Source organism: Giraffa tippelskirchi, chromosome 10 (assembly GCF_054371585.1).
Source record: "Giraffa tippelskirchi isolate mGirTip1 chromosome 10, T2T-mGirTip1v1.2.pri, whole genome shotgun sequence".
In the NCBI taxonomy this organism is placed as follows: Eukaryota; Metazoa; Chordata; class Mammalia; order Artiodactyla; family Giraffidae; genus Giraffa; species Giraffa tippelskirchi.
The window spans coordinates 149,927,412-149,942,885 of record NC_137284.1 but is presented as its reverse complement, the minus strand read 5'-3'; the positions used below and the strand labels follow the sequence as shown (position 1 = coordinate 149,942,885).

General features: G+C 41.9%; 2 protein-coding genes across 9 annotated transcripts in view; one reads left to right on the top strand and one right to left on the bottom strand.

Annotated features, from left to right (window-relative positions):
• The window catches only part of LOC145523729 (olfactory receptor 2A14-like), a 350,514-nt gene that overhangs the window by 221,916 nt on the left and 113,124 nt on the right, over positions 1-15,474 (bottom strand). Inside the window, exon 3 of one of the 3 annotated variants that reach the window (XM_081534513.1) lies at positions 13,025-13,096. The exons of the other annotated variants lie outside the window; for them this stretch is intronic. The gene's annotated coding sequence lies outside the window, so the exon portion shown is untranslated. The remainder of the gene's footprint in view (positions 1-13,024; positions 13,097-15,474) is intronic. 3 annotated transcript variants of the gene reach the window in all.
• TCAF1 (TRPM8 channel associated factor 1) overlaps positions 1-15,474 on the top strand; it is a 55,670-nt gene that overhangs the window by 28,612 nt on the left and 11,584 nt on the right. For all 6 annotated transcript variants that reach the window (XM_081534491.1, XM_081534495.1, XM_081534497.1 and 3 more), the window contains exons 2-4: positions 2,919-3,552; positions 13,726-14,720; positions 14,972-15,069. In XM_081534491.1, coding sequence (XP_081390617.1) covers positions 2,919-3,552; positions 13,726-14,720; positions 14,972-15,069 — 1,727 coding nt within the window. The remainder of the gene's footprint in view (positions 1-2,918; positions 3,553-13,725; positions 14,721-14,971; positions 15,070-15,474) is intronic.

The window sequence follows — 15,474 nt, the reverse complement described above, 5'->3', positions numbered from 1 at the left end:
CAGATACTGATGATGTAGAAGCCAGATCCGTTTTGTCCAGGAATGAATTACTGAGGACCTAAACTGGGTTAGCGGCAGTGTGTGTTGGAAACCATGACGGACAACGCTGTGACCAGCTGGATGTGGAGCAGGAGGGAGAGGAGACACAACTGTGATTCCTTGCGGTTTGCTGTCCGGGCTATTTGTGGACCCCAGGAGGAGCAGGGGCAGGACAAGCCCTCATTAACCAACCGTCTGCTGATTGTATCTTCTCTGTGGGGTGCAGATTACTCTTTAACAACTAGGGACCTCCGAGCTTATGGAATTTACCCAAGAGGAGCTAATTTGGAGGGGGGAAAGTTAAGATTTTGTAGTTTTAGAGACAGTTACAAATGGCAGAATGTGCTTTCAGTAGGGGTCTTGTGTTTATTAGTTATGTCAGGACCAGGGCCTTTGCATCCTTGGCTTGGGGAAGGCACAGACAAGGGCTATGCCAAGGATTTTTTCAAGAACCCATCGAAATACTTAACTAAATATAATCATTAGTGTTAGTATTGGCTCTAAAATATGAAACCTGTAAAAATCAGAGTCAGTAAACACTTAATCCAGTGATGGTAAAAATCTAACATTAGATTAGATTTTTTTCACTTTATAAGAATTCCCTATTATACACATACTTAAATAGCTTATTCTTAGTCAAGTAATTTTAAGCAAAGAATATATATATATACATATATATATATACACACACACGTATGTATGTATAATAAATAATATATATATAATATATAATATATATATATGGGCTTCCCTGGTGGCTCAGACCATAAAGAATCTGCCTGCAATGCAGGAGACGTGGGTTTGATCCCTGGGTTGGGAAGATCACCTGGAGAAGGGAATGGCAACCCACTCCTGTGTTCTGGCCTGGAGAATCTCATGGACAGAGAAGCTGGGGGAGCTACAGTCCATGGGGTCACAAAGAGTCTGGGTGACTAAGCACACACACATGCATTTATATGCATTATATATATATATATATATAAATATATACTTTATATATATATAGCAGTTTGTTGTTTAGTCGCTAAGTTATGTCTAACTGTTTTGCAACCCCGTGGACTGTAGCCCACACACATATATATGTGTGTGTGTGTATAAAATTACTCTTAATCAAGTAATTTCAAGCAAAGATATATATACACATATATATATAAATATATAATATACTCTTGTTCAAGTAATTTTAGGCAATGTATAATATATATAATAAATAATGGAAGGGCATTTAACCAATGCTATTTCTTTTATCTTCAAAAAAATCCTGTGCAGTAGATACTATTTTTCCCACTTAGTGAATGAGGAAAGCAAGTCTGAGAAAAGTTGCCTGATCTCAGTTAGTAAACAGCAGAGCTGAGATTCAAACCCAGGCAGCCTAACTCAGAGCCTAAGCTTGTAGTAATAATTGCTTTGCCTTCATCCCTTGGGTGAGACAAGAAAAAAGCGGTAAGGGCCAAAGATAACACCCAAGGAACGCCTGCATTTCAGAAGGGGGAAGGGCAGGCCGGGAAGGAAGCAGTTGAGAGGTTGCAGACAATGAGGTTGGCCGTAAGGTTAGCGGTGGTAAGAGCCTCGGGGACCAGGGAGCAGCATTGTCCAGAGCCACTGAGAGGTCAGTGAGGATGGTGAGGCCTGATGGTCCTGACTGTTAAACACGTCTGTCCGTGAGGGAAGTGCTTCAGTAAAGGGCACGTAGAGAAGGTCAGACTGCAGAGTGACTTGAAGCAGGCAGCTCAAGGTGAAGAAGCAGAGGGTTTTTGTAACTGCACATCTATAGACATATACATCTTTTTCTGCTATGTCCAGGTGTAAATTCATAATGTATTACTTTCTGCTTTGGGCTTTCTGGCTCCAAGCTGAGGTTAATATGATCAGTGTGAGCGCCAAGTGGGATGGAGTGGGGGTGGGGAGACAGCGTGCTGCACCAAAGTGTTGGTTTCCTGTGGTTGCTACAAACTGAGGATCACAAACTGAGTAGCTTAAAACAACAGAAATGTATTCTGTAGCAGTTCTGGAGGCTTAGATGTTTGAAATCCAAGTGTTGACAGGTTTGATCCTTTCTGGAAGTTCTGAAGGAGAGTCTGTTTCATGTGTCACGCCTACCTCTGGTGTTCACCAGCAATCCTTGGCATTCCTTGGCTCATAGAGACATCACAGAGACCCTGACACCTGCCTACATGTTCTCATAGCCTGTGTATCTCTCCCCTGGGTACCTGTGTCCCAATTTCCTCTTCTTATAAAGGCTCCAGTCATTAAATTGTGTGCTTAGTCGCTCAGTCGTGTCTGACTCTTTGAGACCCTTTGGACTGTAGCCTACCATGGATTTTTGACAGGACCTTTCAGGCACAAATGCTAGAGTGGGTCGCCATTTCCTTCTCCAGGGTATCTTCATGACTCAGGGATCGAACCAGCATCTCCTGTCTCCTGCATTGAACGTGGATTCTTTGCCTGCTGAGACATCAGGGAAGTCCAGTCATTAGATGAGAACCCACTCCAACCCAGTTATGACCACACCATAGCATGGTTACATCTGCAAAGACCCTATTTCCAAATAAGGTCATACAGGTACTGGGAGTTAGTACTTGAACCATATGTCTTTGGAGACACAGTTCTGCCTTTGTTCTTCACTTCTGTTTGTTTCCTTCTGTAATGGAAAAGCGTGGAGCTCGTTTAGTTTGACAGTAAGAGTGTTAACGGACAGGGCACAACAGGGTCTCCTGGCTTGGAGACGCCAACAGCCCCGGTGAGTGCTTGAGTCTGTTCACAGCGTCGGTCCCACCTGCTCAGTGGGAAGACTTGCCCCAGCTAGGGAAGAGTGAACTGCTTGGCTTGTTTGTTCACCCATTCTTCACCAGGCTGAGTCTTTGCTTTCCTCTCTGCAGAAGCCGGTCCAGCCATGGCGACTCCGTCCGCTGCCTTCGAGGCCCTTATGAACGGAGTGACAAGCTGGGATGTCCCCGAAGACGCCATCCCGTGCGAACTGCTTCTTATCGGAGAAGCCTCCTTCCCGGTGATGGTGAATGACATGGGCCAGGTCCTAATCGCTGCCTCTTCCTATGGCCGAGGCCGCCTGGTGGTGGTGTCCCATGAAGACTACTTGGTGGAAGCCCAGCTCACTCCCTTTCTCCTCAACGCAGTGGGTTGGCTTTGCTCTTCCCCCGGGGCTCCCGTGGGTGTACACCCCTCCCTGGCACCTCTGGCCAAAATCCTGGAGGGCTCTGGAGTGGAGGCAAAGGTTGAGCCGGAAGTGAAAGATTCCCTGGGGGTTTACTGCATTGATGCCTACAACGAAACCATGACTGAGAAGCTGGTCAAGTTCATGAAACGTGGAGGAGGCTTGCTCATTGGAGGCCAAGCCTGGGATTGGGCCAACCAGGGCGATGATGAAAGGGTTCTGTTCACGTTCCCTGGGAACCTCGTGACCAGCGTGGCCGGTGTGTACTTCACCGACAACAAAGGTGACACGAGTTTCTTTAAAGTCTCTAAGAAGATGCCCAAGATCCCAGTCTTGGTGAGGTGAGTGCATTAGCCCAGTGGGACACTGGTCCCAGGTTAAAAAGCAGACAGATGGCTCCTGTCTTCAGGCTACTCCCAGGCTAACAGAAGAGAATTTGGCATTCAAACATAGATTCATCATAAATCAACCAGAGTGTTAAAATACCCTGAGACACAGGAAGGGCAGGGTCCCTTGTTGCTGCTACCTTTTCAGACCAGATTACTTAGCTCTTGGATGGGAGAACTTCTTAGTAACCATTATGTCCCCCAGCATCTAGCTTAGTAAAATGTATAGTGTAGTGTAATAGTGTTAGTCACTCAGTCGTGTCCAACTGTTTGTGATCCCACAGACTGTAGCCCGCCAGGCTCCTCTGTCCATGGGATTCTCCAGGCGAGAGTACTGAAGTGGATTGCCATTCCCTTCTCCAGAGGATCTTCTTGACCCAGGGATCAAACTCAGGTCTCCTGCATTGCAGGCAGATTCTTTACCATTTGAGCTACAGGGAAGACCTAGTAAAATGTATATTTTGCTGAATCTCAGGGTTGGCATGACTGATCCAGGAAGGTCATAGGTCAAGTTTGCTTGCAAATGAAGTGTAAGGAAAAGGAAAACAGACAAAGTCTAGAGAGCTGTGGGAAAGATTTTGAAACATCCAGCCAGATGAGATTAGGATGGAAGTAAGAGCTAGAGAATTCAAAAGCTGAGATATCAGAAAGATGGCACAAGTCATATATGCTAATCTTAAATCTTAGAGATGATTTTATCTCTGGGAGCAAAAGACATGATGATGGAGAATGAAGGAGGCAGGTGATGGATACAGGGACAGGCTTCATGGAAAGTTCTTTGAGGGCATCACCCAACCTGTTCCATTCACATTGTCCTCCAGCACCTCATACAGTGTTGAACATGGTTAGTAGGTGCTCAGTAAACATGTGTTGGATGGATGATTGGATGGATGAAGAAAGAGATGAGAAGCTGGAGTAGTCCTATATTGTACATGAAAACTCTCAGCCTCCTTGGAGCAAAAAGCATAGGTATTTCTGATGGGTGCAGAGCGAGGTGAGGTCGGACTGGGTGAGGAGGGCACACCAGGGTTAGTATAGAGACTTTGGGGATGAGCTGTGGCCTCTCCTTGGCATGGCACTCCTGGAACACCCCACAGCGCCATTCTCACATGTGCAGTGAGAAAAGAGTTGTTCAGAGACACAGAGATTGATCAGGTTGATCAAACTTCTGCTTACAAAGATCTCCATTCTAAGGAACAGCAAGGTAAAACCTGAGCCTAATTCCACTAACAGCATAATCCCCTTTAGTTGAGTTAGTTTCCTTAAAAGATGTTTTTCTCTATCAAAATCATGCCTGTTTTTTCTTAGGTTATGCCTATCTCTCTGACTCTGAATTTTTTTTCTTTTTGGTTAAATCATGTGTGTGTGTGCATAGAAGTGGACCCACACATTTCAAACCTGTGTTGTTCAAAGGCCAGCTGTATTTTTGAATTATGATTATTCTTCATGCTGCTACTGCTAAGTCGCTTCAGTCATGTCCGACTCTGTGCAACCCCATAGACGGCAGCCCACCAGGCTCCCCCGTCCCTGGGATTCTCCAGGCAAGAATACTGGAGTGGGTTGCCATTTCCTTCTCCAATGCATCAAAGTGAAAAGTGAAAGTGAAGTCGCTCAGTTGTGTCCGACTCTTAGCGACCCCATGGACTGCAGCCCACCAGGCTCCTCCGTCCATGGGATTTTCCAGGAAAGAGTACTGGAGTAGGGTGCCATTGCCTTCTCCGTATTCTTCATGGAATGCTCTTTTAAACTACATCTTCAATATTGCTGGATCCCTTACTCTCTAATTTTTATTTTAAAATTATTAAATCATAAACCCACAATGTAACTCTTTTCATCTCTGTACATTATTTTTCCTATTCATAATTTTATACTCCTGTCATCTTAATATACATGCTGTTTTGAATTCTGGTCATACACATTTTTCATTCTATGTAATCTTTAAAATTATTAAAATTATAAAATAGAAAGATTACATTTTATGTAATCTTTAAAATATATATAAATAATTATATATTATTATATTCTGTGTAATCTTTAAAATTGGCATTTATGTGAATGCCAATATATACCTCATTTATTTAATCATTTGGTTTCTATTGAAGATTTGGATCTTCAGTCATTTGTAATTATGTAATACTGTATTACATATCTTCAGTTCATTTTAGAAGTATCAGACAACACTAGACACCAACATGCTTCTATTGGAATTCAGTAACAGAGATTATTTCCATCACTGGCCATCAAGTTCACATTGAAAGTCCCTGTGGGTTTAGTTACTCTGCCCAAATGCCTTGCTATTTATTTTTAAACCCACATTTGAACATGCAAGTGTGAATTAAGATAGCTTTGACTTTGTTAGTTGCACATTTCTTATTAAATTACATTCTAAATAAGATCTTGGGATAAGCTTTCCAAGAGTAAACTGTCCACACATCTTATCAAAGTGAATCAAATTTTCATCAGAAGAAATTACTACTTTTATGACCATAAAAATAAAACCCTAAGTGATAAAGCCAGATGATCCACTTTTAGCCTGGTAAGAACACCCACAGATGTCAGGACACAAGCCTCAGAGTCACTGCCCTTACTTCCTGCCTGGAAAGCACCACGGTCTCCTGGTGGAGCACTAGCCACCATGTGGCAGGAGGAGAAGGGACGACAGAGGATGAGACGGTTGGATGGCATCACCAGCTCGATGGGCGTGAGTTTGAGCAAGTTCCGGGAGTTGGTGATGGACAGGGAAGCCTGGTGTGCTGCAGTCCGTGAGGTCGCAAAGAGTCAGACACGACTGAGTGACTGAGCTGAAGCGAAGCCACCATGTCGTCTGTATGACCACACCACCGGGACTCTGTCCGCTGAGCAACGTCTACTCTGCCTTCTGCTTATCCTCACTGGCCTCTGCTGCACCTCCAGCTCTGAAGGCAATGACTGTTGTGGTTTGTGTGCAGAGCCACCTCCTTTCTATTATGTATTCATTTGAACAAATACTGGATCCACTGTCATAAACACAGCCTCATTTCAAGACTCAGGATTCTAGTAAGAGATTTCATATCTACTGGGAAAAGCACCATTTTAGTGGAGGCCAACCTTACTAAGTTCCTAAATAATGCCTGTTGCTTGCTCTAAAACCTTGAGCAATAGGTAAGCCTCATCTTTAAAGTAGGATTAATAATGACTACCTTTAAAGGTGGTTGTAAGAATTTGATAAATTAAGAAACATGTTCAGAGTACCTAAAACACTTTAATTGTTTTGATATCAGCCTTCATGTTATGGTATATAAGCATATGAGGTCATGAAGATCGTTTCCAACCATTGAGATATACCTGCATCCATCGTTATGCTGTTTGCCCCAAGTCCTGTGTTCTGCTCCAGTTGTATAAGCTATTGATATTTTAACTGATACTTTTCCTATTTCCTCCATTAAACTGAAGCAGCAGCAGCAGGACCAGCTGCCACGTTTTATCCTCTTTATTCATTAAACCAAGCAAGGACTAGACACAGAATTGGCTTTACCAATAAAGGGACTTGACACTGATTAAACATATCATTAGATAATCAGTTTAAGGGAAGTTTCAGGAGACTCCACCACAATAGTTTGCTCTATTTTTGGATAAGAAGGCCCTTGTCTCATTTTAACACAAATCTCGGGCTTCTGTTAGAGTTCTAGTTCTGTGTTTGTTCATTCATCCATTCATTTAGGCCAGCGTTTTTGTTGAGTATATGCTATAATCTCAGGCATTATTTCTTATTTCAAGAAAATGATTTCCAAAGATCTGAGAATTAGAAGTGCAGAAACATCTCTAATAACCAGGCTTAGAGGAAATACAAAACACAAGTACCTGTTGTAGGAAGAGGGCTGTGATATCTAGGCTCAGTAGAACTCAGGAGCCTGAGGTTGCTGCTAGCAACTATACACTGTGACTTAAGCGTGTGCTTTCCTCTCTCTTTCTCCCTTTAAATGGAAAGTACTTGAGTATAATAGAAGCTCCTTGTGCTCATTTCAGCTATTACTCCATTGAGACTGGTTTTCGTCTTCAGTGATCTGTGTGTTTTCACAATCATCAGAGATGCAGAGAAAAGAATGTAAAACAACAGTCATGCTTTGAAATGTCCACATGCTCCAAATTCCTTGGCTTGAAAACAGTCCTGTGAAACCTGAATTGGCAGACATTAGAAATTGATGGCATATATAGATAGATAATCTCCACTTCATTTTGAAAGATAGTCAAGGAATATTATATATAAAACAGTCTTTTGAATTCCAGATTATGAGGATTTCAGAATTTTGAAAATTGACTATCTATGTGAAATAAAGTAGTTCAAATGAAACAAGAAACTTGCCAAATTACTGAAGATAATCAACATAAATATGACTCCCCAAGTAGTTCAGAAACCAATTGAACTCAGGTCTCCTGCATTGCAGGCAGATAAAATATCTGAACAGATATTAATAAACTTATTTGTAACAAGGATCCACAAGTCCTTGGAGGTCATTGCTAGGATAGATAGAATGCTAACTGTTGACGTTAAGTCAGGGTCATGACCCAGCGAGGTGGGGTGAACATACATACCTACCAAACCCTGTGCTTCTTACTACATTCCTAGCCATATATAATAAAATTGTATTAACTGGTTTTCACAAAATAAACTAGAAGTTTTTAAAGAGTGAATTCAAGCAGGAAGATGTCCACTTTAGAAAAGAAATTGCTAAATCACAATTCAGTTTTCTTTTCCTTTTTATAAACATTTCCCTTCTTCAATTTCAAAATATATGCTTACTGAAATAATGGGAAATAGTCCCAAAGGATGCAGAGTAAAAAAGTGAAAGACCATTGTCCCCCACCTCTGCCTCTTATGAATGCTTCTGCGTGAGATAATCACAGCTTACAGTTTGCACTGCATCTTTTTTGATACTAACTCATATATGAACTCTTTCAGAAATAAGAGGAGAGGAAAGTTTTTGTAACTTGATGTATTAAACCAGTATTTCTCTGGTACTAAAGCCAAAGAAAGACATTGCAAGACAAGAAAACTCAGAACAATGTCCCTCATGAACACAGATGCAAAAATTCTTAATGAAATATTGTAAATAGATTATGATATGTAAAAAGGATAATACATCATGACAAATAAGGCTTATTTACAAATGCCTGGCTGGTTTAACATTCAGATATCAAATTAATTCACAGTTTATTTTCTTAATACAAAATGAATGAGAGACATCATATAATTCAATAGATGCACAGATAGGGAAAAAAAAAATTGACAAAATTCAATATCAAATCATGACAGAATTTCCACAAACCAGAAATAAAAGGGAACTTTTCAGTGTGATGAGTCCTCTTTGAAAATCTGATAGCTAAGAACATACTTTCTGGTGAAATACCCTGAGATTGAGAACAAGGCCAGGAAAGATATTTTTATTTAACGTTGTACTTAACTCTCTAGCCAGTGCAGTAAGGCAAGTAAGAAGGCATAGAGATTAAAATTAAGAAGCACATCTATATTTGTTTGCAGAAAACATGACTGTCTATGTAAAATATTCTTAAAACTCTGCAAAAAAAAAAAAACTACTGTAATAATTGAGTTTAGCAAGGTTTCAGGATATAAAGTCAATATACAAAAATAAATTATATTTTTATATAGTAGTAATTGGTCATTGAAATTAAAACTATAGTATCTGTTAAGACAAGGCTCCAAATCATGAAATACTAGCAAGTAAATTTAACGAAATATGTCACACACATGTATGCTGAAAACCACAAAATATCACTGCGAGAAATTAAATAAAACCTAAAGAAATAGTGAAATACACCATGGTGATGGGTCAGGACACTCAATATTTTTAATACGTCAGTTTTTCCCCAAATTGTCTATACATTCAGTGCAATCCCAACCAAAGTTCAAACTGGTTCTAAAATTAAATGCAAATGAAAGTAACTAAGGTAATTTTCAGATTTACGAGAAAGCTAAAGTGATCAACACACTGTATAATAGTTGTCAATCCTCCTTTATCACCTCTGATTTGAGGTCATAATTAAATGCTTTCGTCTCACCTAGATAGTAAAAGGACAGGGAAATCCGGCGCACTGCAGTCCACGGGGTCGCAAAGAGTTGGACATGACTGGACAACGAACAACAAACTTAATGAAAGATTCCACTCTTGGTTTCTTTCAATGCATGTGTGGTTTCATTTTTAAAATTTATATCTCTGATACATTTGAAAATTTTTCTGGGTATTTGTGTGGCGTATGGATCCAGTTCATCTTTTCCCATAATATAAAATGCCACCTTTGATTATACACTAATACCCATGTTTACCATGTTGCCTTTAATTTTTTAACAAATGTACATTTTTCTATCTGAGTTGAGAATTAACTTGTTTTTATAATCTACCTTTTCACTCAAAACAAGAATTCTGTTTCTCCCATCCTTGCACTTTTTCTGTGCTCACTCTTTACTGCCCAAGTTGTTTTGAAATCATCTGGTTTTCTGGTTGTAATTTGGTTTTGCCTTAGCTTTGTTTCTTTGTTCGCTTTGTTTTTAACACTGTGGCTCCTATTAATTCAGAATGATTTCTTGCCGATCACACCAAATATCACAAGAACTTTAACAGCAGTTTTTCAGCATTAGTTATACAGTACATTGGCACTTTTGCCCACCACTGCTTTGTGTAGACAATCTGTTCCTATACTGTATTCATTTTTGTTTTTCTAGGCCTACAGCATAACCTCAAGTAACTTTTCTGAAAAACTTTAGTGAGTGGTAAATTTCATAAGTCCTTTTGACACTTTCAGTATTCCCTATGCAATGAGGAGTCTTGCTGCAGCTATGTATCATACAGAATATTTTCATTGCACTGAAATACTATTTTTAGGGCACTGATTTCACTTTTTTCTTTGTAGGTAGTTTGGTTTTTTGCTTTTCTTTGTACTTTGAAGCTCATAAACTTGCCATGAATTGACCAGACCTTCTTCATCTCATTTATACTGCTTTGCATTCATATAGTTAGTTCAGTTCAGTCTCAGTCATGTCCGACTCTTTGCGGCCCCATGGGCTGCAGCATGCCAGGCTTCCCTGTCCATCACCAACTCCCAGAGCCTTCTCAAACTCATGTCCATCGAGTCGGTAATGTCACTTCATTCTAAAAACTCAGATCTTTTTTTCAGCACGAAGAAATTTTCATCAAATTAAATGTTTATTTCTTCTTTGTTCTTTGCTTTTAGAACTTCTTGCTAGCCATTAGTCTTCTTATCTATCCTTTGTTTTCTCTTAATGAATCACTTTCACTCAACCTATCTGTTGGTTTTTTCATAGTCTTCAGCTACATCAGTACTTATTTTTCTGCCCTCATATTAAATAGGATTATCTGTTTGGCAGTTATGTTTTTATTCTGATTAATAGCTTTTTATACCAAACTGTCTCTTTTTTTTTTTCCTGCAGAGAGATAATGTATCTCAAAACTCTCCAGTGATATACAATATTTGTTTAGGACCTTCTCCAGTTATCACTTATTTTAGAGGGAGTTGGTTTTCCCTTTGTCTAGTTTGGTGCTTATATTTCATGCTATTAACTTTCATCAAATATTTTTGATTTCTGTTTAAGTGTTAAATGGCATTGAATTTATAGATTGGTTATTATTTGTTACTGAAGTACATTTTCTCAGGACAAATGATAACCCCTGTTGTTTTTGTTTTCTTGATATTCTCTTTCACTTATGTGCAGTTCCAGATTCTTCTTTTCTCATGGGTTTCTGATTGATCTGATTTCATTTGGTTTATCTTTCCTGTTAATTCCTCCTGTCCCAGTTTGCTGACTGTACCTTTCTTGAAATCTAGTACTATCATGATTTTATTCTTTTTTATGTAACTTTTGTTTCATTTCAGAACAGACAGGGACAGGAAAAGTAAAAATCCACATCAGGTTTTTTAATGAAACAATCATTTGTCTTCTCCTGCACATAAATCATGGCTGTTGGAAATAACAGACAAAACTCGGACAATGTCCCAGCCTCATCGGTGAGCAGGACTTCACCTAGGGTCCTGCTGATGAAGCCCTACTATTGACACAGTGTCTGGGTCTCAACTTGGCACATTCAGTGTTTCTCATTTTGTTGTAACAGGCTAGTGTATAAACCTTAATGCCAATGTAGATCACCTCTTTACTGACTACACTTGTAAGACAATTAATTGCATGAAATTTATGAACAGAACTCATTATAAGAACTAAAACATTTTTTATTTAATTTTGTATACATAATCTTTGTGTATAATTTGCTGGTTTTTATTATATATATTATTAATATATATATTAATATTGATTGGGCTTCCCTGGTGGCTCAGATGGTAAAGAATCTGCCTGCAATGCTGGAAACCTGGGCTCAATCCCTGGATTGGGAAGATCCCCTGGAGGAGGGCATGGCAACCCACTCCAGTATCCTTGCCTGGAGAATCCCCATGGACAGAGGAGCCTGGCAGGGTACAGTCCATGGAGTCACAAAGAGTCGGACACAACTGGGCAACTAAGCACACATTATTATTAATTATATACAATAATAATTTTATTTATATACAATATTATATACAATATAATACAATTATATATTGTATTATATATTATATTGTATATTGTATTTCATACATTGTATTATATATACAAATGTATATTATATACAATACAATTATTTATATACAATAATGATATTATTATTAATATCTATAATAAAATCAGCAAATTAAAGATATACTAAGAAGTTGCCAGAGAAATATAAATGTCACAAAAAATAGAACACCCTGGCTGCTCTATAAAGAAAGAATGGCTTCTTTCTTTAGGCAAATGATGACTGGAAACAATATTGTAATCACAAGGTTGTCTGGTGATTTTGGAATCAGAGCAAAAACAGCTGGATGAGTGGTTTTAATGCTAGTGCTTCAAGGAGCTGGAGAGCCATCTTGTAGGGTGATGCCTTTATCTTCAGGAAAGGTTTGGGCCTGCTAAGAGGACTGTAGTTTCCCTTTCAGTTAATTACAGCTCTGCCAACCACAGAGGGTACAATACAAATACTACAAACATGCTGCTACCTGACCCCCATTTTTCAGTGTTTCCTTACAGGTGCCTCTGAGCATATAGTCACTCACAGTTAATGAGAGGGGCTTAACCAGCTCTGGGATCTCAAGCTTAGAGAGAGAGATCACTCTACTTCATTCCCTTCATAATCCCACTGTCTGGGGCTGAATCCCCATTTTGGGGTTATAGGTGTCCTGAAGCCTTTATAGGAGTTTGTTACCCTTAGATAGGAACACTTGAGGTTTCCCCGATGGCTCAGCAGGTAAAGAATCTGCCTGCCATGCAGGAGATGCAGGTTCAATACCTGGGTCAGAAACATCCCCTGGAGGAGGAAACAGCAATCCACTCCAATATTCTTACCTGGAGAATCCCATGGACAGAGGAGCCTGGTGGGTTCCATCCAGAGGGTTGCAAAGAGTCAAACACGACAGCCTGCACACACACACAGAGAGAAATAGTTGGTGATGAGAAAAGCCTTATAGCATGGATATATATCACTCCTGTTGGCCCGGAAGTGAATGTATGGAATTCTGGGTGTAGACACTGAGTCCTCTTGGGTTCAGGTTACAGGAGGGTCTCACAAGAGTTGAGGCCAGTCAGCTCCCTGCCCCACTTTTTGAGATAATAGTGGTTCTGCACTCGAACTACTAACTAACTCAGCTTTCTGTTGGCTTTATTTGCAGAAAGTTAGTTGCATGAAATTATAAACAAGCCCCCTTAGCAGAATGAAACCATGATTTCTCATTCAATTCTTTATATAGTGCTTAAAAGGCTGAACAGACACTTAAGTCCAGGCTATTTAAGGTACAGTATTGAATAAACCCAGCAGGACTTCTTTCAAGATTTCCTTTGGAGGGTTAGTACACAGAGAATGATAGAGCAGAATCAATATCGAGGCCCTCTGTCTTCCCTCCAACAAGTCTTCACACCCAGTGAGCTCAGGTCTGTCCTCCTAGTTCTCTGGTAAGAGCTAAAGATGATATTCGTTAAGTCTGCCGCTTGCTACATGCTGGGTGCTGTGCTGAGCGCTTTGTAATAGAGAACACGTGTGTCTTTTGCAGTTGCGAGGACGATCTGTCCGAGGACAGAGATGAGCTCCTGCACGGGATTTCTGAGCTGGACATCACCAATTCGGACTGTTTCCCATCCCAGCTGCTAGTACACGGGGCCTTAGCCTTTCCCCTGGGGCTGGATTCCTACCACGGCTGTGTCATAGCAGCTGCCCGCTACGGCCGGGGCCGGGTAGTCGTGACCGGCCACAAGGTCCTATTCACCGTGGGTAAACTGGGCCCCTTCTTGCTCAACGCCGTCCGCTGGCTGGACGCGGGCCGCAGAGGCAAGATCGTGGTGCAGACGGAACTGAGGACTCTGAGTGGGCTGCTCGCCGTGGGGGGCATAGACACCAGCATTGAGCCCAATCTGACCAGCGATGCCAGTGTCTATTGCTTTGAGCCCGTGAGTGATGTAGGAGTCAAGGAGCTGCAGGAGTTTGTAGCCGAGGGCGGGGGCCTGTTTGTCGGAGCCCAGGCCTGGTGGTGGGCCTTCAAGAACCCAGGCGTGTCCCCTTTGGCTCGGTTCCCAGGCAACCTCCTCCTCAACCCCTTCGGCATTAGCATCACCAGCCAAAGCCTCAACCCGGGGCCCTTTCGTACTCCCAAGGCGGGGATAAGGACCTACCACTTCCGCTCCACCCTGGCTGAGTTCCAGGTTATCATGGGCAGGAAGAGAGGAAACGTGGAGAAGGGCTGGTTGGCCAAGCTGGGTCCGGACGGCGCAGCTTTTCTGCAAATCCCCGCGGAGGAGATCCCCGCCTACATGTCGGTGCACCGACTCCTAAGGAAGCTGCTGAGTCGCTATCGGCTCCCGGTGGCGACCCGTGAGAACCCCGTCATCAACGACTGCTGCCGGGGTGCCATGCTTTCCCTGGCCACAGGGCTGGCTCACTCGGGAAGCGACCTCTCTCTGTTAGTCCCCGAAATTGAAGACATGTACAGCAGCCCGTATCTGCGCCCCTCGGAATCTCCCATCACCGTGGAGGTCAACTGCAACAATCCGGGTGAGGAAGGACGGATGGATGGGAGCCCGGTGCGTGGGAACGTGGGGGGATGACTTACGCAGCTCAGCCGAGCTCATCTCCAGCCTCTGCCGCGCAGTCTCAATGAGGTGGAGGCTGGGGTTTTAGGGAATGCTTGGAAGATGAGAGCCAGGGCGGCAGGGAGGCAGAGCTCCTGGAGGGACTCTGGAAGCTGGGTGCAGATGGAATTGTGTGGGGTAGGATAACACCTGCTCTTCCCTGACTCTTGGCAGGTACCAGGTACTGCTGGATGAGTACTGGGCTCTACATACCCGGAAGGCAAATTATTGAGGTCTCCCTGCCTGAAGCCGCTGCCTCTGCTGACCTGAAGGTAAGGCATGCCCCATCTGCCCGCATACCACAGAAGCCAAATGCCTCTGCTTTCATAGTCAGCATCTTACTCAGTCCTCCTACACACCCTATTGGCAGTGTTGTTGTTGTTAAGTCTCTCAGTCGTGTCCAACTCTTTGCAGCCCCATGGACTGTAGCCCACCAGGCACCTCTGTCCATGAATTTTACAGGAAAGATGACTGGAGTGGGTTGCATTTTCCTCTCCACTTGGCAATACAAGGCATATATTTCTGCCCCTTTAGTTGCTTAGGATGAAACAGCTAAGGAGCAGAACATCTAACTGATTGATTTAAATGTATGGATTTGATACATTTCAGAGCCCCAGGGCTCAACCCTGACCAACTTCTGGTTCAAGCGTTGTGCTTTTAGCTTAAATGTCATAAGT